This window comes from Miniopterus natalensis, chromosome 2 (genome assembly GCF_054644295.1).
Source record: "Miniopterus natalensis isolate mMinNat1 chromosome 2, mMinNat1.hap1, whole genome shotgun sequence".
NCBI classification, from domain to species: domain Eukaryota; kingdom Metazoa; phylum Chordata; class Mammalia; order Chiroptera; family Miniopteridae; genus Miniopterus; species Miniopterus natalensis.
In genome coordinates, this window is record NC_142082.1 from 165971013 (window position 1) to 165992899 (window position 21887).

Here is a 21887-nt window from a genome sequence, read left to right on the forward strand (position 1 = left end):
AAGTAAAATATCCCTCTGACTGAGTAGTGTTTTGCAGAGTCTGAAGGGACCTCTCTGGGATCGTAAGGTCTTGCCTCTTACACAGTTAAACAGAAAGTGCAGGCAGAGACCTGAGAAGCGGGACAGCTTCAGTAATTGTTCAGACAGAGACCGCCCAAATAGAAAACACATGCTATTTCCCCTTGGCCTGACCAATCTGGCGTTCAGAGCACAAGTCTGCAGGAGAGGGGCTGGGCCTCTCCAGGCAGGAACTGGAAGCAGAGGCTTCCCTGCCACCAGCTGGGAGAGAAGACCACTAGGAATGCCTTTCAGTGCCTCGGCGGTGCCTGAACTGCCCCGGGGAAGCCAGGCAGCTTGGGGCCATCCAACCACAGCTCACCCTCACCCCCGCAGGAGCCCTGATGCAGGCCAAATACTTCAGCACGAACAGCATGCTGGATGATGAATGGAACACCACCTTCAGCCTGCATTCTCGAGCCTCCACTCCTCCCCAGCGTCCGGAGCCTGGGCACACAGGTACTCTGTCCCCGGGAGTCCAAATTGGCCAGACCCTTGAGAAATGCATGAGATAAGCTACCTCTCCGAGGAATGTACAAAACAGAGGAAAGACAGATGAATGTTTTCATGATTTACAATCATGTTAACTGTTCACTCTCCACCACTTATGTTCTACTTCCTATAAGAACATCTGAAAAATTAAACTCAATAGATACACAGATGTTTGTTTTTCTAAGATTCTCTTGCTCGCAGAGTGCTTTGCCGTTGAGGGTGTGTTGTTTTCGCCAACTAGGTACAGCATCCAAAGGTGAGAGTGTGTGTTCAAGTAAAGCATTGTCCCTGTCCCTTCTCCTTCCTGCCATCCCATGAAGGCCAAATCAAATGGTATTTTATTTACTCTCTGTGATCTGATCTGGAAATTTAGATTTATAAAAGCTACCTTTTGATGAGTTTTGAACTCATGGCTTTGGAAGGAGGTTTCCATGTAGACACATCAAACCTGGTATTTTGCTCTAATTGTTCTGCATCGTGAAGTTGTGAGGCCTTTGGAGAGTCCTATCAACATCAGCTGTTTGGTTTGATCCCCTGTGAAATGGGGGAGTTAAAGCAAATGCCTTCTAGGTCACTTCAGCTCTGACATTCGGTGATTCAGTGATTTAAATGGTGCCCTTCAGTGCAATGACACCCTATTCCTTCCCTTTCCTTTTGTGCTATTGAGTTCCAGAATATTATGGAGATGATTAAATTAAATTATAAAATATTTAATTTTAGTTACATTTAGCTTCCATCTCATACTTTTATTTCCAATAATTCACCCTGTGACATATTAATAAAATATATATTTTTCAGTCCATAGAAGAGATAATTCACATACATAGGGAAGGATCTTATTTCCCAGGCAACTTAGCCAATCTAAGGCAGAAATGTGTCTTGAGGTCTAGTAAAAAGGCCTCACACTGTCATGCAGACTAGGTTCTAATACCAGGTAAGCCACTTACTATGTGATATTGGACTTGTTACTTATGTATTCTGGGGCTTCAGTTTCTTCATTTATAAAATGCTAGTGATGATAAACATGTATATAGTGATTACTATGTGCCTGGCATTGTTTTAAGTACTTCATACATATTAATTCATATTAACTTAAACCAATGTTACACAGAAGTAACAAAACCTCTCTTTTTAAAATATCTTTATTGATTTCAGAGAGAGGAAGGGAGAGGGAGAGAGAGAAACATCAATGATGAGAAAGTCATTGATCAGCTGCCTCCTGCACGCCCCTGACTGGGGATGGAGACCCCGCAACCCGGGAGTGTGCCCTGACCGGGAATTGGAACTTCTATCTTCTGGATCCTAGGTGGATGCTCAACCGCTGAGCCACGCCCGGCCAGGCACAAAACCTCTCTTATAAGGTGGCTATGAGTACTAAGGTTGCTAAGTTATGCAAAGTCCCTGGAACATTGCAGACATACCAAAAATGTGAGTTTCTTTTCAATATCCCATTCCTCGAGAATTCCTAAAGTGTTCTGTTTAACACTTTTGTGTCAGTCTGTATCAGAGAGATCCTCACTCAATGTCTGGATCTTAACCTGTCCTTCCTCTCTTGACCATACCCAGGTTTTCTTCACCTTTGGAAATCTGTACACACACTTTTCCCCTGTCTTCTTCCATTTTTCTTTATCTAGGTTATATTCCTTTCCCTTGCTAAAATTTTCCATTTGCTTTCTATTTATTGAATGATCTGCCTCCTGAGATTCACTGATGTGGTTCCCTGCCACCCAAAATGTGAGGGGATACTGGGGGATTGTGAATAAACCGTGAGGGAATACTGGGGGATTTCTAGCCTCCTTGATGTAAAACAAAGTGACAACTTTGGGATGTCAGTTTCTGTAGCCATTAGACATGGGTAACAGGTTATGATATGTTTTTCTCCAACAAATCCTGTGACGAGATGGTGCTTAGGCTGTGGTTATAAGTGGCTTGTGTATAACTTAATTTTTCGCCTTTGACGAGAGCCGGGAACTCTCACAAGGATTAGTGATCAGCATAATCAGGAACAGGGTGTACAAATAAGTTCTGTTGAGGTTGGAGGGTGGGGAGGGAGGTGGAACAGGATAAAACACTAACTGAAACATCTGGAAACCTTTTTGTAAGAAGTGGAAATTGAAATAGTAGGAGTAGAGGTTACGAAGCAGTTTCTTCCAGAAAAACATCTGAAAATAGTTATTTTACCTTACGTGTATGATGTCTTGTTTTTATCTTGTGATAATGCAAATCTTTAGAGCAATGTCACTACAGAAGTCTAATTATTTCTTAGGAAAATAGTCTTGACATACTTTTGCTGTTAAAAAGAGTAAAAATCACTCTGGGAATTTTTTTTTTTTTTAATGCAGAAGATTCAGATTCCACATAATATTGTGGCACAATTACAACTGAAAAATTTTAGAATTAATAAAAATAAATGATATACATTCATTTATTTTCTAAATTTTCATTTTTTAAATATAAAGTTATGTTTGCATTTTTTTTTTTAAATAGCTAAACAATTAGAAAGCTAGAAAGCAAACATAAAAGGTAATACTTTCATGCCTTCTTTCCACAAATTATGCTTGGGGTCATGCTACCCCAGGCCTGTTGCAAAGTACTGAAGATAAAATGCCAAATATGATATGTTCCCAGTTTATGAGGAAACTTAAAGTCTAATACAGTTCTCAGCTCAGCAATAGGTGTGATAAGTGCCATGATGAAAGCATGCACGCGGTACAGTGAAGAACTTGGTCACTTCTACCTGGTAGAGGGAATCAAGAAAGTTTTGAGAGAGGGAGTGACCATTGAGTTGAGTTTACTTTAAGATGTTCCTCATGATATGGACACAGAAATGGGAAGGTTTAAGGGGCTGGGGGCCCTACAGGCAAAGAGACACATGAGAGAAAAGCCAAGGAGGTCCTCAGGAACTTTGTGTTTCAGAGAACTATAAGCAATAGGGTACGGCTGAGGTGTTGAGTTGGAGGGAGGAAGCTTGACCAGAGGTTAAGTCTGGACAGGCAAGGAGAACTTGTTATGTCATATCGAGGTATAACGATTCTATTCAGTAGGTAAAATGGGTTCTCTGAAGGGTCTAAACAGGTGGTAACATAATCGATCTTGTGTTTTTAGAAGACCATCTAGACTACAAGGAGATGGATGGATTGAAGGAGTATGAAACTGGATGAGCTAATACAGATTTTGCACTAATATGAGCATGGAATTAGAGGAACCTGACCTGAGGTAGTATGGGACTGAGGAGCAGCAATCAGATATGCAAGAGGTCAAGGAGGTGGAATTTAAATAATTGGTCACTAGTTACAAGTGGCCTGACAAGGAAAAAGAGAGCCTAAGTTGACTAGATTCCATCTGCCAGTATGTAGATGGTGCTGCCATTAACTGAGATGGAAACTACAGAAAGAATAGGAAAGATGATGAATTCAGTTTGAGTTTGAGATGCCTATATGAGAAGGGACATACAGTTGGTTTTGCCCAAAGACTCTTGCATATACAGTATGTGTATTGCAGGTAAAGATTCTGAGCTACATATTTATGTGAAAATTGTTGGCATTTAGGTAGGAATTAAACGTTCTGAGAATGAGTGATATCACTGAGGAAGAGAATGTTAAATGAGCAGACAAAGGAGAGAGAGAGAGACAGAGAGAGAGGAGTGCCAACGAGATAATTTTAGGGACTACAATATTGAGGGGCAGAATGAGCTAGAGATTTCAATAAGAGCTACTAAGAATGAATGGAAGACAGTGGTAGAAGTGGAGCAAGAGAGAGAAGCATCTAGGAAGCCAAGAGACAGTAACTTCAAAAGAAATGAAAAAGTCAACTAGTAGTGGATCGTAAATTTTAAAAATAATAAGTGCTGCAAAAAGTTCAAGTAAGAAAAACAATTTATTGCTTTGACAATAAGAAGGAAACTAGATTATTGGTATTTTTTAATAGCGTGGATTTGAAAGCAATGAATAGTTAAGTAGAAAAATAAATAATTTATCATTTTCTCTTTTTTTCTTCTTTTTCTCTTCTTTTTTGAGGAGCTTAGCTGTACAGAGAAAACATAAACTGTTAGAGCTGAGGTATTATGGGGCTGCTTGAGTACTTTTTAAAGTTATTTTTAAGGCCTAGGAGATTCTAACTCAATTGTAGCTTGAAGGCAGTACAGTGGGAACACTTCACAGGAATAATATACTGGAGAGAGAGAAAATGAAATAACTGATGGGTCAAAATTCCTGCTAAAGATTAAATGTAATCTTATCAAAAGAATGTGAAAATCTTTTTGGATTTAAGGGGGAAAACTTTATTGATAAATTCAAGTTCCACTTTTCCTTACTCATTTTAATTACAATATTCTCAATTTTTCTCAGATTTTTAGCTTTATTTTTTCATTTACAACATAAACCCTTCATTGACAACTAATGGAATAAATCACATGTAATCGATTCAATAAATCTGTAGTGCCTACCTACTAAGTATCAAGCCTTATGGTAGACACTGGGGAGGCCCTATTTTTAAGTGCTTGGAGAAGTGGGAGGAATAATCTGAATCACTAATTATGAGAAAAAGTTACGCAGTGCTATGGAATACATGTCGGAGGTCACAAAGCAGCTAGGCATGAATAACTTACTGCGTTTGTTCATGAGTGTACTTTTGAAGGAGGTGACATTTGATCTGGTCTGTAAGGCTGAGTCCAAGCTTTGCAGGTAGAGCAAGATGAGGCACCGGGTGGCCTTTTCCTTGCAATGACCACATGTGCAAGGATAAACACAGCGACATAAGGAGCTAGCTGGGTGCAGTGTATTAAATTAAGAATGACAAGAGTTCAGAGGGAAATGTTGAAGTGCTAGTTTTGGATTGGAATTTAGATCAGGATAAGATCACTTTGGGAATTTTCAGCAGCATGAAACATGATGACAAGGTAGGCTGTTTGGGATGAGGAATGTTAGTCTTCGAAGGGAGGGGTGTATGAGGGAGATTCGGGCAGATGAGGCAAGATATAGGGTGAGATCCTACTATGCAGGACTTTATACAGTATGCTAAGAAACTTAGGTTCCTTAAGGAAGAGATTACATTTATACTTTATGAAATTCACTTTGGTGGTAGTGTGAAGAAAGCATTATTTAAGGTGGCTATTACTGCGAATATTTCACAATATAGATGTGAAAATTTACAAGAGACAAAACCCTAGAGTCTTTCTATAATTCCATATGGAACTACTCTATAAGGCAAATGTTAGTGTGAGGTTTGCTGGGAAGATAAGAAAATGATTTAAAACATTCAGCTCTGGAGTGCGAGTAATTAAATAACACTCTGGCTTCATCACTTATGAGCTGTTCAACCCTAAGCAAATGCAGTAACTCCTCAGGACTTCAGGTTTCTTATCCAAATAAAGGTCGAAAATAGTGCCCTCTTGAATAGTTTTTGGGAGACACAAATGAAATACCACAGCATATATAACACACTTGGTGAAAATTATCAGAAGCTCTGTGCCCTTGGGTAAGGTAGCCAACCCCTTCTAGGACTCAATTGCCTACCTGTAAAATGGGCATTACAATAGTGTCTCCCTCATAGGGTGTTCATAAGGATAGATGAAACAATTCACATAAGGCATTTATCTCAGTCACTCAGATTTCAGAAATGAAACTCTTTGATTGGGATATAAAATCGACTCACCTAAAATTTACTCAAAAGAGAAAAGTATAATTGAGTTTCTAATTGCCGTAAATCGGAAACTTGATATATTATGGGGAAAAATGGATGTTTTCAGATGTGTATTCTTTTGAAATTATCGGAAGAATAATACCTATTTGCTTTTAGAGAGAAGGAAAATAGGAAATACTTGAAATAGACTCATAAGAGAAAAGAACCGTGCATTCTTCTGAACATTGCAAAATACTCTCAACTCACAGAGCCTCCAAGGCTCTCCCGTGAGGGGTTTACTATGTGCCGCATGCGAAGATTAAGGAGACAAGGAGAAGTTGCTAAAACACACAAAATTAAAAAATTAAAAAATTTAAAATATTTTTTAAACATTACAAAATTAAAAACTATATTCAAAGATCAGATGTGAGCTAGCAATACCTGAAAACTGTTAGAAGAACAGTGATCTAAAGGCTGAGGTGCGCATATTCTGAACTATTCAGCGCCTTGCCAGCACTTTAGCCCGTTCCTCTGAGGGTCTGGGTTCCCAGGGACGGACATGTGCAAAGTGTGGTGTCAAGCAAGACACTTTCATCCTGGCTCTGCCACTGGGTTGCAATGTGGCTTTATGCAAATTTTTAAAATTCCCTTTGTTTCTTCCAGCTTTTATGATCCTTTCCGTTTTGGAGGCGCACTATTAGGCTAATTTGGCAGTGTCCGCTTCATTCCTCATAGGCCCGGGGAGTGGAGGTGTCCTCATAGGCCCGGGGAGTGGAGGTGTATACAGGTTCCCTCCCTGATGCCTGGCGAGGAGTAACTTGTTTGGCGTGACAACTCCTTCATCCACAAAGTTTCCTATAACTGCGAAGGAATTTGTATTCACAATATGCCCTGAGCGCCGTCGCATTTTATCGTACAGTGTGGCTATGGTAAGAGGATACAGGAAAGGGCTGGTTTGGGCTGTCTTCTTATTCCTGGGGATGTTTATATCATTCCTTGGCCTGTCCACACCTTTTTCTAAGCAAGCCTCAGGAGACAGCCTAGGGCTTCTCTTCCAAAAAATAGACACAATGAAGCCAAGCCAAACTGAAGCACCTCCCAAGCAGGCTCATTTTTCTTATTTTAGGGTGGGGGTGGTCCCTAGAGAGGGACCTCATGATAATCAGAAGACTTGGATTAAAATTCAGGCAAAGTAAAACCACAGGAAAAACACCTAGAGGTGGGAAAAAGAAAGAGCGAAACTTGGAACTGCATCGTTTCTCCATCACGAAAGTCGGTTTCTTAGAAGTGGCCATACCTGGTATAGAAACTCCCTGGGGTTTTGTTTCTCTGGGCCTTTAGATAAAACAGGAAGATATTTCAAATGCTGAGGGAGAAAGAGTGGGAGGGAGAAAGGAAAAAAAGAAGGAGGGAGGGAAGGAAAGGGATGGACCCACAGACAGACAGACATAGGCAGGGAGAGGAGTCAGAGTAGGAAAATTTCCAAGTGATCAAGGAAAGATGATTCTTGAGAAAGGAAAATTTTAAACCTTTTTTCTTTAGCAGAAGATATACTACACTTCTTTCCTATTCTGTCCTAGAGGCAGCCTTAGGAAGGATCGTGTCTTTATTCTTTACATGGATGTAATTATTATTAAATAATATTCTAATCCCTAAAATCCATGCCCTCACTTCCCAGTAAGGATTTAAGTTCACTCTTTTTTGATCCTCTGGACAGAAAATCAATAGTGCCCTTGCCCCTAATATTATATAAGGGAAGCAGTTTTCTTAAAGAATAAATAACTTGGTTGGTTTTATAGTTCTTCCTCTTTACCTTCTTATTACTTCTAATAGCTAAATAAATATTAATCATAAAAAGGGACAGTATTTTAAAAAAATTATTCTATTTACATGTGTATTAATATAAATAGGTCTGAGCAGGAGTAGACAGGCATATAAAAGAGATGTTTAGGTATAACAGATACATTCATTGGACATTAATCGAGCTTATTTCAACTGATGTCTATGTGCTAAACAAACAATCTTTTCCAAGAAGGAGCTTACTTTCTATTGAGGTTAGACAGATATAAACCAAAAGAAATAAGATCTATACCTGATGGTAACAAGAGATATGGAGAAGAGTAAAGCTACCATGGTGGTTGGTCCACATATACACGTGAATCTGGAATCGAGAAACATCCACCCGGTTAATTTTCTTTGGTGATATAGAACTTTAAAAAAAGACTTAGGGTTTGGGAGGTGTTTAGGCTCCTGTTCCTTTATGCTCTGCTGCTCTGAGATACTCTTAAGGTCAATGCCTTGAGAAATCAGCAATTTCCAGGAAAACTTAGATCAAAGGACATACACCAGATCTCTCAGATCTGTTCATGATTCGGAAGCTCACATGCCAGTGGACAGAAACCAGTACAGGCAGGAGATGGATTTAGCTGAGTCTGCCCTCTGCTGACAGAAAGAGTGCCAAAAAGTCAGTAGATTTTAAAAAATCAATCTGGCCCAGCCGGTGTGTCTAAGTGGTTCGATTCCCGGTCAGGGCACAGGCCCAGCTTGCGGGCTCGATCCCCAGTCGGGGGCGTGCAGGAGGCAGCCGATCAATGACTCTCTCATCACTGATGTTTTTATCTCTCTTCCTCTCCCTCCCTCTCTCTGAAACCCATAAAGATATATTAAAAAAAATCAATCTGTAAGGTTTAACTTTAGAGAACCCTCCGTGCCTTTGTAAAAATTATGTAGTTTAGATAATATCAATTTTTACGATTCCATTCTTCATTCATTTACTCATTAACTACGTATTCAGCCCTAAGTGCCAGGCACTATTTTCAGTTCTGGGAATACAGGGGTGAACAAGATAGAGCAGATCACCTTTTTAGTGGAGTGTACATTTAAGGGGGAGGAGATAGAGAAGAACAAAAAAAACTATGAAAATAATACCTAATAGTCTTAGTTTTAAAAATCATGCACAATGGGGTAATGTGCTAGAGATGGACACATGGACCTCTCCTAAGGATGTGTCTTTTAAACTGAAAGCTTAATACCAGGAAGCAGCCCACCAATAAACCCATCTGAGGATTAATTAACGCTGGGGTAGAGGCAGAGCTAAGGCAAAGGCACTGAGACAGGGACAAGCTTGTTTGTTTCAAGGATAAACAGAGGTGACTGCAAGCAGAGCATTTGCCTGAAGGCAGAGTAGTGCAGAAAGAGATGAAAGAGCCGGGCAGGGTCTAGATGAAAAGGGCTCTTAGAGAATTTCATTCTAAGTGCAATAAAGCTATTGGAAGTATTTAAATCCAGAAGTACCATAATCATATTTCCATTTAAAAAAAAAGAGCAATCTGAGTTTTTATGAAAAGTGATTTGGATTTTATTCCAGTTGTAATGCAAGCCATTGAAAGTTTTTTATGAAGGAAATAATTATTAAGAGAAATTAAGATTCACATTTTTAATACTCATCTGAGGATATTTTTTCCATTGCTTTTCGGAGAGAGTGGAAGGCGGAGAGAGAGAAACATGGATGTGAGAGAGACACATTGACTGGTTGCCTCCCGAAAGCACCCCAACCAGGGTCGGAGATCAAGCCTGCAACCGAGGTACATACCCTTGGCCTTAGTTGAACCTGGGACCCTTCAGTCCGCGGGCCGACACTCTAACCACTGAGTCAAACCAGCCAGGGCTAAGATTCACATTTATAAATATATCAGTCTGCTCCATGATTTTTACTTAACTCCCCTACTAGATTGTAAGTTCCAAAGGACAGTGATGATATTTTCTATTTCTATACATCTTTACCATTTATCGTTCCCTATTTGGAAATAATGTTTGGTACAAATCTCTGTACCTAGAATATATTCTGTAGAGGACATTTCTAAAGAGGGAATAAATTTATGTTTCTTTAATCTTTTGGTTTTAGAACCTGACTTGAATTCCAGATGAAGTGGAACTCACAAGTCATGAAGAGATCAGTTTGTTCAAGGGTTTCTGTTTTCCTTTGTTTTATTTTAATCACAATGCTAGATGCTATCTGCACCTGATCAGGGGGAGGGGGGGGGTCTTCCTTGTCAGATATCGCAGGTTCATTGAGATTGATAGCTGATCTCACTAAGCGATGGGTTTACTTTCCACTAAGCAGAGCCCCTAAAATTACATGGTAAAGTTGTGGGGTGTGGGCAAGGGATGTTGTCTATAGTTTTTTATTACTTAATTGGCTCAAAATTGAGATACCTTGGATCTATCCTTGAGAAGTTGATGATCTTGTTTCTTTTTCTTTTATTAAAATATGTTTTTATTAATTTTTAAAGAGAAAGGAAGGGAGAGGGAGAGAAACATCAATGAGAGAGAAACACGGGTCAGCTGCCTCCAGCAGGCCCTCTGCTGTGGATTGGGATGGAGCCCATGACCTGGGCATGCGCCTTGCTGGGGATCTAACCGGCAACATTCGGGTACATGGGGATGAGGCCCAACTAGCTGAGCCGCAGCGGCCAAGGTGGTGGTCAAGTTTCTTTCTTTTTTTTCTCTTTTAAAAAATGTTTTTATAGATTTCAGAGAGAGGATGGGAGAGGGAGAGATAGAAGCATCAATGATGAGAGAGAGTCATTGATCAGCTGCCTCCTGCACGCTCCCCACTGGGGATGGAGCCCACAACCGGGGCCTGTGCCCTGACCGGGAGTTGAACCATGATCTCCTGGTTCATAGGTTGATGCTCAACCACTGAGCCATACCAGCCGGACTCAAGTTTCTTTATAATCTACTTTTGGAGAGATATAAATTGAGTGAACAAACAAAATCTTTACAAAAGAGGGGCTTTCAACAAAGAAACCCCAAAATGAAATAGTAAAATGATCATTTCTCATTACTGATAATGCGGTTTGCTTTTCGGAAGAAGCATATATGGAATTTGGGAGGGGCGGTGTTTACAAAAGTGACAAAGAATGAATTTCCTCTCTTCTCTGATGATGTAAAAAATTGTTCTTCATTAAGGCATTTACATGAGAGTCTTTTATAACTCGAATTTTGACAAAAATAAAGTGATTCAAACAACCATATAAAGAGAATAGTAATGCATAACTTGATTCACTGCAATGTAGGACTGGGTGGATGTGGGGGTAGAAATGGGTGGAGCTTGTGGAAGAATCTAGCCAGGGTAAGCGAGGCTCAGCCTGGAGCTTTATGACAACAATGTTTCTGAGGACAGAGGAATGTTATCTAGTCCCTGATTACTGTTGTCCTGCGGGATTTGTTCTTTCCCAGAACCAACTCCTCTTACTTGCTTGCAGTTGGCATACATCCAAGAGGGAAAAAATGTGAAACCCTGCCTTTTCTTTTGTTCCCTGCAGAGAACTCACCTCCGTCTTCAGTGTGGCGACCAGTGGCCTTGACCCTGATCATTTTGTGCCTGGTGCTGCTGATTGGCCTGGCAATACTGGCGTTTATGTGTAAGTCGGCACTCTGACTTGGGGGAGGATCCTGGCTCCAAGGTTTTTCTAGGACAAGAAATATTTGTTATGGAATATATATATTTTTTACTTTAACTCTAGAGCCTGTGGATAATTCAATTTACCTTACTCGAAAGTACCTACTTGAATAGTGAGGAGTGGAAGAAGCATTAAAATACAGAAATCATTTGCCAGCTAGGCTTTTATATTCTGTTTGAGATAAGAAGTTTTTGTCTCTTTGTTTATGTGCCGATATTTTAAATCAACAATTTTTAATAAATGCATGCTTCAGCTTCTTCTATTCCACAAAAGATTTGAGGCAATGGTTTTCACTCTTAAGGTGCCTGGCTCAGTGGGCTAATCCAAAAGGAAGATATTTCATTTATATTCCACCCCCTCAATATAAGGAGGAAAGACCAGGTCTTTAATCACTATAATATTTTTCAGAAGGTCCAGGAAGTTATAGAATCATTTTGCAAAAACCTATGAAAATCAAAAAAGGAAAAATGCATGCATAAAATTCTTCAAATTTCAAACTAGTAAGGACAAGTTCAAAAATGTAAAAAGGGAAGTGGACACATTTGCTTCATCAGATCAAGACACGACAGCAATGTTCCCTGAAACAGTCAAAGAAGGTGATCAAGATAAAAGGTTACATTGAAGAGCAGGTTTTAAAGTCAAAAATTTGATTTTTACAGGAAATTTTCAAACTTTTGTCATCTTAAATTTTAAAATTAAAAAAATTAGAGTTTCTACCCTGACCCCAAAATTTCTACTTTATTTTGATATAACTAACTGCTGTTTTGCAACCACCATTCTTTTTAGGGATATGAAACAACTTTCATGATTCATAAAGGATTTTTGTACTTAGATTTAGAAACCTGAGTTAAAATCTCAGTGTTGAATTTTTTTAACCAAGTGATAGTAACTTATTCTTACTGAGCCAAACTGCAAATGTATAAAAATATAGAAGTGATAATATGACAATTTTAATGACTGAATGAAATAACGTATGGCACATTGTCAACACTCAATATGATGGGCAAAGGATAAATACATTTTTGGTTTTAGTTTGAGTAACGGTTTGAGAATATATAAATTTTTTTATTAAACAGTAAATATGGGTAAGGAATTTATTCCTGAAGTTAAAAATTGTTACTGTGACTCCATATTTTCAGATAAGGAAACAGACTTAGAGAAATTAATTTGCCCATAGAAATACAATTTATTATGTACTACAGTCCAAACTTGAATATAGGTAATAAGAGATCTCAGAGCCTGAGATCATCAACAATATCTGTTTCGTCTTCCCCATATATAGAAAATAGAAATAGAAATGAAAAAATAAACTGTCTAGGCTGACTTGGTAACTTGGGTTAGTTTTTCAGTTCTACCAGCTCTCCAATACTCAGAAAGACAGCATTAATAAACTGGAAGAAAGATTGGGAAATCTCTCTCAACAACTGCACACTCTCCAAGCCGAGAACAGGAAGCTTGCAGAGACTCTGCAGTGGGTGGCTGAAAAATACTGTCGTGAGCTCTATAACAAAACCGGAGGTGAGTCCTAATCACTAAGCTCCCCCTACCCTCACAGTATCTGGCTATACAGGGCTGAATTTCCTATCAATGCACATGGGAGCCAATGTGTTAATTAACTAATTGTATTTTTTAACTAGTTGTCTGCAAACTTAATAGTTTGGACATCCAGATTATGTCCAGTTATTGGGATCATTTAGCTCAAATACATCTGTGTTAAAACACATGAAGGGATTTTTGAAATTCAGACATTTTAGACAATGCAAAAGGCCTAAGATGTGATATATCTGCATATTTAAGAAATAATAAGGAGCCTGTGCACCTGGACCAGAGTGAGTGAGCAGAAGACTAACAGAAGATGAGGTAAAGACTATTTATGGCATTAAGGGACATTGCAAGGGATTTGACTTCTATTTGGAGCAAAATGAGGATTCATTACAGGATCTTGAGCAGAGAAAATTCATGCCTGACATGAACGTTTAAAGGCTCACTCTGCAAATATGTTGAATATACACTGGAAGAAGGAAGGATAGAAAGAGAGAAATCATGTAAGAGATGGCTATTGCAGTCATCCAGGTAAGAGATAATGGTGCTCAAACTAGGATATGGCCAGTGGAGATGAGTGCATGGTGGAATAAATGGGTTGTGTGAGAAAGCAAGGGTCAAAGATATCTCCAGAGTTTTTGAGCAAAGCAGCTGGAAGCATAGAGATGTGATCAGGTAAAATGAGGAAGAATTCTGTGGTTATGAAGGGGAAGGTTAGAAACCAGGAATGCTGTTTAGGGCAGTTTGAATTTGAAATAGAATTTAGGTCTTCCAGTGGGGATATGGATAGGCAGTTTGGAATATAAAAGATAAGGTCCAGGCCAGAGATATAAACTGACTTACAAAGAAATCTCTTTATTTATTTGTTTAGAATTTTGTTTTACCTTATGACATATTTCAAATATACAGAAAAATACAAACAGTAATAGGATATCTATTTGTACGGACCACTCAGATTTTAATATGTTTACATTTTGACACTGGATTGTTTTTAAAATAAAGACATTTTTGTGGAATTATTGAGTTCCTCTCCTACCATATACCAACAAGGAACTTCATTATAGGTTCCCAGCTCTCGAAGACCCAAGGCCATGTTCCCACAGAGGTATTAAAACTGTGGTAGTCAGGGCTTAGTTCCTATATTTACAATCACTACCTATAGTAGTCCATCTCACCCCTGACCTATGCACTTAATTCTCTAACTTTATGTCCATCTTAATTTCTGACCATGGAGATTTACCATTCTAACTCACACTTGGCTTAGTATTTATATATTTTTCATAAAATGTTATTCACTTGTGTTTAGAATGAGAAAAGAGTTCATATCCTATTGGTATATATTGCATTTTAAAATATCATTCTGCTATTATATAAGAGGATTTTGGAGAAGAAATTATAAAAACTTCAATTGTTTCTTAAGTACAATGCATGTAGAGCTTCTGAGCATATTAAAGGTTCTTTATGCATTGAACATCCTCTGTGTGCTGAATTGCCTAGGGCAGGGAGCAAGGAAGTTCCAATCACTCATTGCTAGATTCCATATCCATGAAAGCAGGTAAAGTCTGTTTTAGTTTCCACTGTCTGCTCAGGACCAATTACGATGCTTGGCATATAGTGGGTGCTAGGTAAACATTTGTAGTTATCATTGCCTGAGTCATCACATATTACATAATTTCAAGAGAGGAGAGAAAACAGACCTAGATAGAAAATAACTTATTAAAATTGGTTTCTTTCCAAGAGCACAGATGTAGCCCTTGTCCAGAAAAGTGGAATTGGCATGGAGACAAATGCTACCAATTTTATAAAGAGAGCAAGAGTTGGCAGGACTGTGACTACTTCTGTATTGCTGAGAACTCAACCATGCTGAAGACAAACACACAAGAAGTGCTGGTAGGGTCCTGAGTTTCGGTCAGTGTTTGAAGTATCCTCACAAAGGTGTCTTTAAAGAGAAGAATCTAAGGAGTCAGGGTCCACAGACTCTCCCACTTATTTCAATCAGGGATATGTACCAATTTATACACATATATGTATAGGTATTTAAAAATATATGTATGAGTCCTGGCTTGGTGGCTCAGTTAGTTAGAGCATCCGCCCCTACACTGAACGGCTGTGGGTTTGATTCCCGGTCGGGGCACATTCCTGGGTTGCGGGTTTGATCCTTGGTCAGGGAACATAGGGGAGGCAACCTATGGGCATCCCTCTCGCACACCAATGTTTCTCTCTCTCTCTTTCCCTTCCTCTCTCTAAAATCCATTAAAAATCCTCAGATGAGGATTAAAGGAATGTATCTATGGACATTTCTCTTTCTCCCCTTCCTAGTCTAAGATATAAATCACCCTTCCAAATTCTTCTTTCACCTCTTTTGACATTAAATCTTTTCATTATTCTCTTCTCCTTCTTGGTCAGTCCCTTTTGCGTGTATTTCTAAAGGTTACTTCCCCCATTCCTGCTTCATTTTTTCTTCCATTTCCCAGAATCACTTCACATCTCTTTGTAAATCTGCCTCCCATATATATATATGTATATATACCCATTTTAGTGTTTACTCTGTGACTTGAAAATAATGGGTCACTTGTAAATCTTGGTTGATGTGATTCTTTGTTTCAGAATATCAGTATCTCTCATGCTTATTAAGACAAATGAAATTCTTTAACTTGGACAAGTTAACTGACCTTAGCATAGATGCTTTTCTCTAAGTGAACTCTTATCCATATGAGGCAGGAGTCATGTGCTGTTCTCATATTAAAAGCGTTGGCTGGCACTACACATCTCTGTGTATGTATTATAGTATCTCTAAAAGCTAAACGTTGTCTTGTGGCCTCTGCAGCAGTTTGCCGTGCCTCGGAGCTACTCTGAGTTTTTCTACTCTTACTGGATAGGACTGTCCCGCAACGGCAGTGGCCAGGCCTGGCAGTGGGTGGACGGAGCACCTTACACCTGTGAACTGTAAGACTTCGTAATATTTTGTGTGAAAGGCATGTAATAGAGAGGTATTGTTTGAGTGACAGAGTTCAACAAATTGGTTCAACAAGCACTAATTGAACATCTGCTTTGTATTGGATACTGTGTTTGTAGGAGGATGTCCTGAGGCAGACAGATAAAAGTGTTAATAAAATTGTAGGAAATAGGACATATACAAATGAATCATTTTTAGCTTACAGTTAAGTAAACTGAGACACACAGAAAGTAGATAATTTTTCAGATGGCTGAAAAGTATATGTTAAAGTTGGATTATAACATGTACCATAGTTTTAGTTAGAAATAGTTTTTGTTGTTTTGGGTGGCCTGATGTTTCAAAGAATGACTATGGAAATTGTGGAGCTGAAAAGAAAGAGATTGGTGACTCCATCTTTCCAGTAAACTCATTCTGGGCATCTAGTCTATAATTTTTATCAAGCTTGGAGTATTTTCTATGTACTTTCTGAGTATTTAGTATTTCTTTCTAGAAATGAACTATAATTAACATTTTTTTTTTCTTTTTTTAAGGTTTAAGATCAAAACAGATGGCACCACTCTAAGAGACAGGGACTGTGCGACCATTTTCAATGGGATGATTTTCGCAAAGGACTGCCGGGAGTTGAGGCGGTGTGCATGTGAAAAAGCGGTGAGCACAGTCAAGCTGGAGACCCTCCTTTAGCTTCTCTGAAAACCATTACACGGAGGTGATTGACTCTCCCACTCAGATTACAACTTTGCTCTGCCTTCTGAGAAACTGAAGATCAGAACAAAAGTCAATCTCTTTATGTGCACTTGTAATAGTTTGGTTTCAAACTATTCTTTCATTTGATCCATGTTTATACAACAATTCAACAAAATGTTTGAGCCAAGCAAAGTCAATGCAAAGGATATTTGAGACATAGGGAAATGGAAAAGCAATCCCTCTGACCAGCACAAGAAGGATTTTCATTTCCTGCTCTAGATCACCAGCACTTCTGAGCTTGGAGGTTCATGCACATAGAGGAAGCCCTGCTTACCTGCCACCAGCTGGCCCCAGAAACCCATCAAGCTGTAACCCACCTTCTTGATTTTGAGATAACATTCTAGTGTTCTTCCCTCCCAGCATCTAATATCATTTTCTGTTTCCCTTTCTTCCTTAGACAGTGGGAGGAGTAGGAAACTTAAACAGAGGCAATAAATGTGTGCGACATCCTTTGCTCCAATAGTCAATTAGTCCATGAAACATTAGCAATAATTTCTTACACTGAGCTACCAAATACAACACTAATTCATTTTGTTTGCTTAAGTTCATATTGTTTTCCTTCTCAATTTCTCCATAGAGCCCCCATCTGCTGTGTCTATGGCCTACTTCCTACCTGGCTAATTCTCTTTATTAGAACCTTAACTTCTTACTAATGTATCTCCCCATGTCTATTTAAGGGTCCAATGATTGTCTCCTTCCCCTAGAAATTTCTTCTAGGATAGAAATATTTTCAATTTGGTTCCATATCAGAATTACTATTCCTGATGCTCCCTTCAGAGAGTCTGAAGACCAGAACAAAAGTCAGTCTGTTTATGTGATCTGTTATGTGCATTGGTTTCAGTTCCTATTTTCTTCTACTTGATCCATGTTTATACCTTTCAGGTACTGAAGATTTAATAATAATAAATGTAAATAATGTGAAGTGTGTGTTATTTTAGAATGGATTTGTGATTTTGGGGAAAATTCAGTGTGAAAATGCTCTTCGTAAGATGATAGAAGTCAGTGTTTTGATTGTTTGCGCCTTATTTAGACTTTGTATGGGCTCTGCAAGAGTACAAATTATTTTATTATCCAAGGAAAATAAGAATTCTTTGAGATGAATTCTGTCTTCGAGAGGATGGTTTTAACACTTTCCTAAAATGAAATCCTTTGAGGCAAGAGTATGTCATCAACATGTGGCTCAAGATTAGTAAATGGAATTGCAGTAGGGCAGGTTATCCAATCAGGTCATGGAAAGGGAGAGACTGTGACATACACAGCTGGGTCCCTGTGGAGGCGTCCTTCCTTGGGATGACAATATGCACAGCCATACAGGGGTCATTGCAAATAACACCATCATAAACACTGACTTCGTTTGTTTATAGATAAATCCACTTTAGGGCTTTAACACTAGAAAGGATAATTTATTATAAATCTTTATTTTTTAAAGTTTTTATTGATTTTAGAGAGAGGAAGGGAGAGGGAGAGAGAAACATTAGTCAGCTGCCTCCTGCACACCCCCTTCTAGGGATCGAGCCCACAACCTGGGCATGTGCCCTAACGGGGAATCAAACTGGTGACCTCTCGGTTCATGAGTTGATGCTCAACCACTGAGCCACACCGGCCAGGCTAAATCTTCATTTTTCAACAATGGAAACTGGAATCCTTCAGTTTTATTTTCAGTAAACTTCTATCTTATGGTGAAATGACATGAAGTTAGCAAACATATGATCAAGAGAACACTTATGCATTCATTTTCATAAGACTATGTCACTTATCAATTACTAATTGCAAATTTCTTCCTTTAGATTTTTCCCTTCAATTTTATGTCCATTGACTAGGAAATTTCTTCCAGTGTTAAACACATTTTGTGTTGACTTATTGTGTTGTGCAAAGAGAACTGTATTTCTGATCATAAAATGAGAATCCTTTATTTTGATTTATTATTACAAAATCACTTTATTTCAAGAAGCTTATTTCATTAAGTATAAAGTGGAAATATTTATAATTTCCATACAGTATTATGGTTAGCTGAAATGAGGTAAATGTGAAAATACTTCCATAATCTAAATAGGAATATAAAATTTAAGATATTAAAAATACTCAAAAAGGGGGAGAAGGAATTTAGTGGTTATTTTAAAATATAGGGAAGCACAAATGAGCATAAACAACCTTCTTTGGAGACATGTATTAATGAACAAATTATAGAGAGGCACCTACATGGGGAGCTGTGTATATTAGCAAATATTTTCCATGATGAGTGCAGATATTTAATGCACACAGTTACTGCAATAATCACATAAAAAGAAATGTGGATTAGGCCTTTAGTTAAGCAGTTAAGTGTTATTTATGCCTTGCTACTGCGGCAAGAAAATACAGTTAATGTGAGAAAGTCAAATGACTTTGTGGACTAGTAAAATAGAGACAGGTTTTGATCCCCGTGTTCAGGGTTGGACGAGAAGTGTCTCTTCAAATGACATTAGTTTTAAAGAGTCTAGCTGCCTCGAGAGTGGGTGCTGAATAGGATTCTCTCTCCAAATCTGCAACCTAAGGGAAAGTGTCACCTTAAACAGTGAGGAAGGAAACAAAACACATTTATTTGACATTTTTGGCTACTCTTGAGCTTATTTCTCTCCATCTTTGCCCTCAACAATCCCTTCACCTGTATAACAAAGCCCACAATACTGATCATAATATGAGCAAGTATTTCAAAAAACAGAAAAGGAGTATGGCACAACATTCTTTCCACAATTTTTTAAAAATTTAAAAATGAAAGCAATCATAACATGAATTTGAAAATATGGTTTGCTGAGATCAGTTTTCCATTGAGAATGAGAGAGGGCAGCGTCCCCTAAATTGGTTTTTCAGCAAGAGAAGAACTTGTCCAGCCTCTCGTGTGTTTAGGTAAATTGTGAAGCAATTGCAGGAAAAGTCAAACAAGGAACGTGGCCTTTCCTGGTAGACCCGAGTTCCCCAGGGTACACAATGAGCTATTTCTTTTCCTGAGGATATTGAACCAGCTCTTAAAATTTATCAACAGGAAACAGGTCATGAGCCCTGTAACAGCAGGAAGTGTGAGCAGTGTAATGGGAGCTTTTACTTTGGGGATATAAACAAATTAGGAAATAAATAGTCAAGTAGTTTGCCTCAGGGTTGGCCTGAATATTGGGAGTCAAATACTTTGTAAAGGGATCCTTGTCATTTTTGAAGAATAGGGAAGTTGGCATAATCTGATTTAAGATGTACATAAGTTTTTTACAAGGTTCGTCATATGCATAGACTATTCGAATCTAACAATACTTATTCTTTCAGTCTTACTACACTAATGTTTTTCTTTTTACTCACTTCATGTACTTTAACCATACCACATTACAAAGCCTTTTTACATTTATAGGACAGAGTTTTATGTTTCCTTTCCTTCCCTTTCCCCTGTTTAAAAGCTAACTTGGAACTCAATGAGATGCATTAAGATGCCCAGTTCACTACTGGTAGGACTAAGGTGTAAAACTGGTTAGCCCAGAGCTAAGGCCCAGTCTCTTACGACTGCCTTGAAAACGGCTTTGATATTCTGGGCCAAAAGCAACCTGCAGGAAAATATCTCCCACTGGTAATACCTGTGTGGAAGCAGTGTTGCCACTGAGGGAATTTGAAGGAGCTCTGCCAGCTGCACTGTAGATAAAATTCTGCCCTGTAAATACTGCATCACAACCGGCAGGGTGACATCAGCTGAAGGATGTTTGCCTTTTGCTTCATTGTACTTTTTCCAGAAAGAATTATTAAATGCTTCCTATGCTTTCTCTAAACATAGCTCATGACAATACTTTGAAGAATCTTGAAGACAAACCGCCTTCACTACTAACAGTTGCTATTGTTCCTCTATATTCCAGGTTATTACATTCTGCTGCCAGCTGCTAGCTGTGAAAACAAAAACATGCTGTTTTCTTGGCTCTCTTTCTTTCCAGGTTTCAGCAGAAAACTAGAGAAAAGTCCCTTATGTTGAAACCCCCACCATTTAAACTGCAGGCCGAGGGTAAAGAAAAAACACACAAAAACACGCCCTGCCCTTCCTTAAAGGACCTTACCCTTCAGAGGTCGCCTTTTACAATAGACTTCTGGGTTCGTTTAAATGATTTGCACTGTTTCAGTGAATTAGGTTTTATTTTACTTTATTTATTTAAGTGGTGTCTTTATTATAAAGAGAGAAAGATGAGAATCCAGTGTAGCTCAGCTACTCCTTGTGCAAAATGAAAGATTTAATAACATTATATTGGAATTAGCAAATATTTTATGAGAATCTACTGTATAGTAAGTTGTAAGGACGGTAAGAGGTGGCAGAGTAATGTAATAATAATTAGTACAATTTTCCTTCCTGTAGGCCATAAGATACTTTCATATCCACTATCTCTTGGGATCAAGCTAATCCATGTTCGAGGAGCCTGCAGACCTAGGACACAGATCGTCTACAGATGTATTTGAAGAAATTCATTCACTTTAAAAGAGATATTCTCTCCAGACGGTTGCTGGCATTTTACATATAAACTTTATCTTCACAATATTCCGGGAACATGAGCAAGGAAAGGGGTCATTTTTACCTGGAGCACACACACAAGGTGGATGCCTGGCGATAAGTGATTTACTCCAGATAATAATCGCAAGCACTGATCCAGTGTCAAACTCTATGCAAGGTACCGTTCTCAGCAACTTACATATATGAATGATCTAAACCTCAAAAATATTTTGAAATAAGTTCTATTATTGTTTTACCATAAAGAAATTGAGGCACAGAGGGATGCCGTTAAAACTGCTGGGGAGCTACCCTTTGCGGGCCAGCCCGTGCGCCCTTTGACTTGTGGGCGGTGGGATGTCACGAGAGGGCGGAGGGAGGCGCCCCGCTGGCCTTGCGGGCGACAGGCTGGCACTGGCCCCCTGACTGCCCCTGCTGGTGTGGGCGCTGCTGCTTTCTCTCTGCAGCAGGAATCTACAGCTCTAAGCGGGGCGGGGTGTTGTGTCGCAGGCCGCAGGTACCTGCCTCC

At 38.9% G+C, this 21887-nt stretch overlaps 1 protein-coding gene across 3 annotated transcripts; it reads left to right on the plus strand.

Annotated features, from left to right (window-relative positions):
* Positions 1-395: 395 nt before the first annotated feature.
* On the plus strand, positions 396-21762 carry CLEC1A (C-type lectin domain family 1 member A). 3 transcript variants are annotated; one of them, XM_016221865.2, is made up of 7 exons: positions 396-516; positions 11496-11594; positions 12975-13151; positions 14914-15065; positions 16006-16121; positions 16662-16779; positions 21230-21762. In XM_016221865.2, exons 1-7 carry the CDS (start codon positions 402-404, stop codon positions 21272-21274), a joined length of 822 nt encoding a protein of 273 aa, XP_016077351.2. In that variant the 5' UTR covers positions 396-401; the 3' UTR covers positions 21275-21762. The 3 variants fall into 3 exon arrangements, with proteins under 3 accessions (XP_016077351.2, XP_016077350.2, XP_087670922.1); XM_016221864.2 differs by having other exon boundaries at positions 16003-16121; positions 21230-21755; XM_087814796.1 differs by lacking the exon at positions 21230-21762 and having other exon boundaries at positions 16003-16121; positions 16662-17780.
* Positions 21763-21887: the final 125 nt, after the last annotated feature.

Excerpts from the sequence above, each read along its gene's own strand:
- CLEC1A (XM_016221864.2), top strand. The coding sequence starts at position 402 with ATGCAGGCCAAATACTTCAGCACGAACAGCATGCTGGATGATGAATGG. Across the intron at positions 13,152-14,913 it reads GCTCTATAACAAAACCGGAG|AGCACAGATGTAGCCCTTGT; the intron begins GTGAGTCCTAAT and ends TTTCTTTCCAAG. Across the intron at positions 16,780-21,229 it reads GGTGTGCATGTGAAAAAGCG|GCCATAAGATACTTTCATAT; the intron begins GTGAGCACAGTC and ends TCCTTCCTGTAG.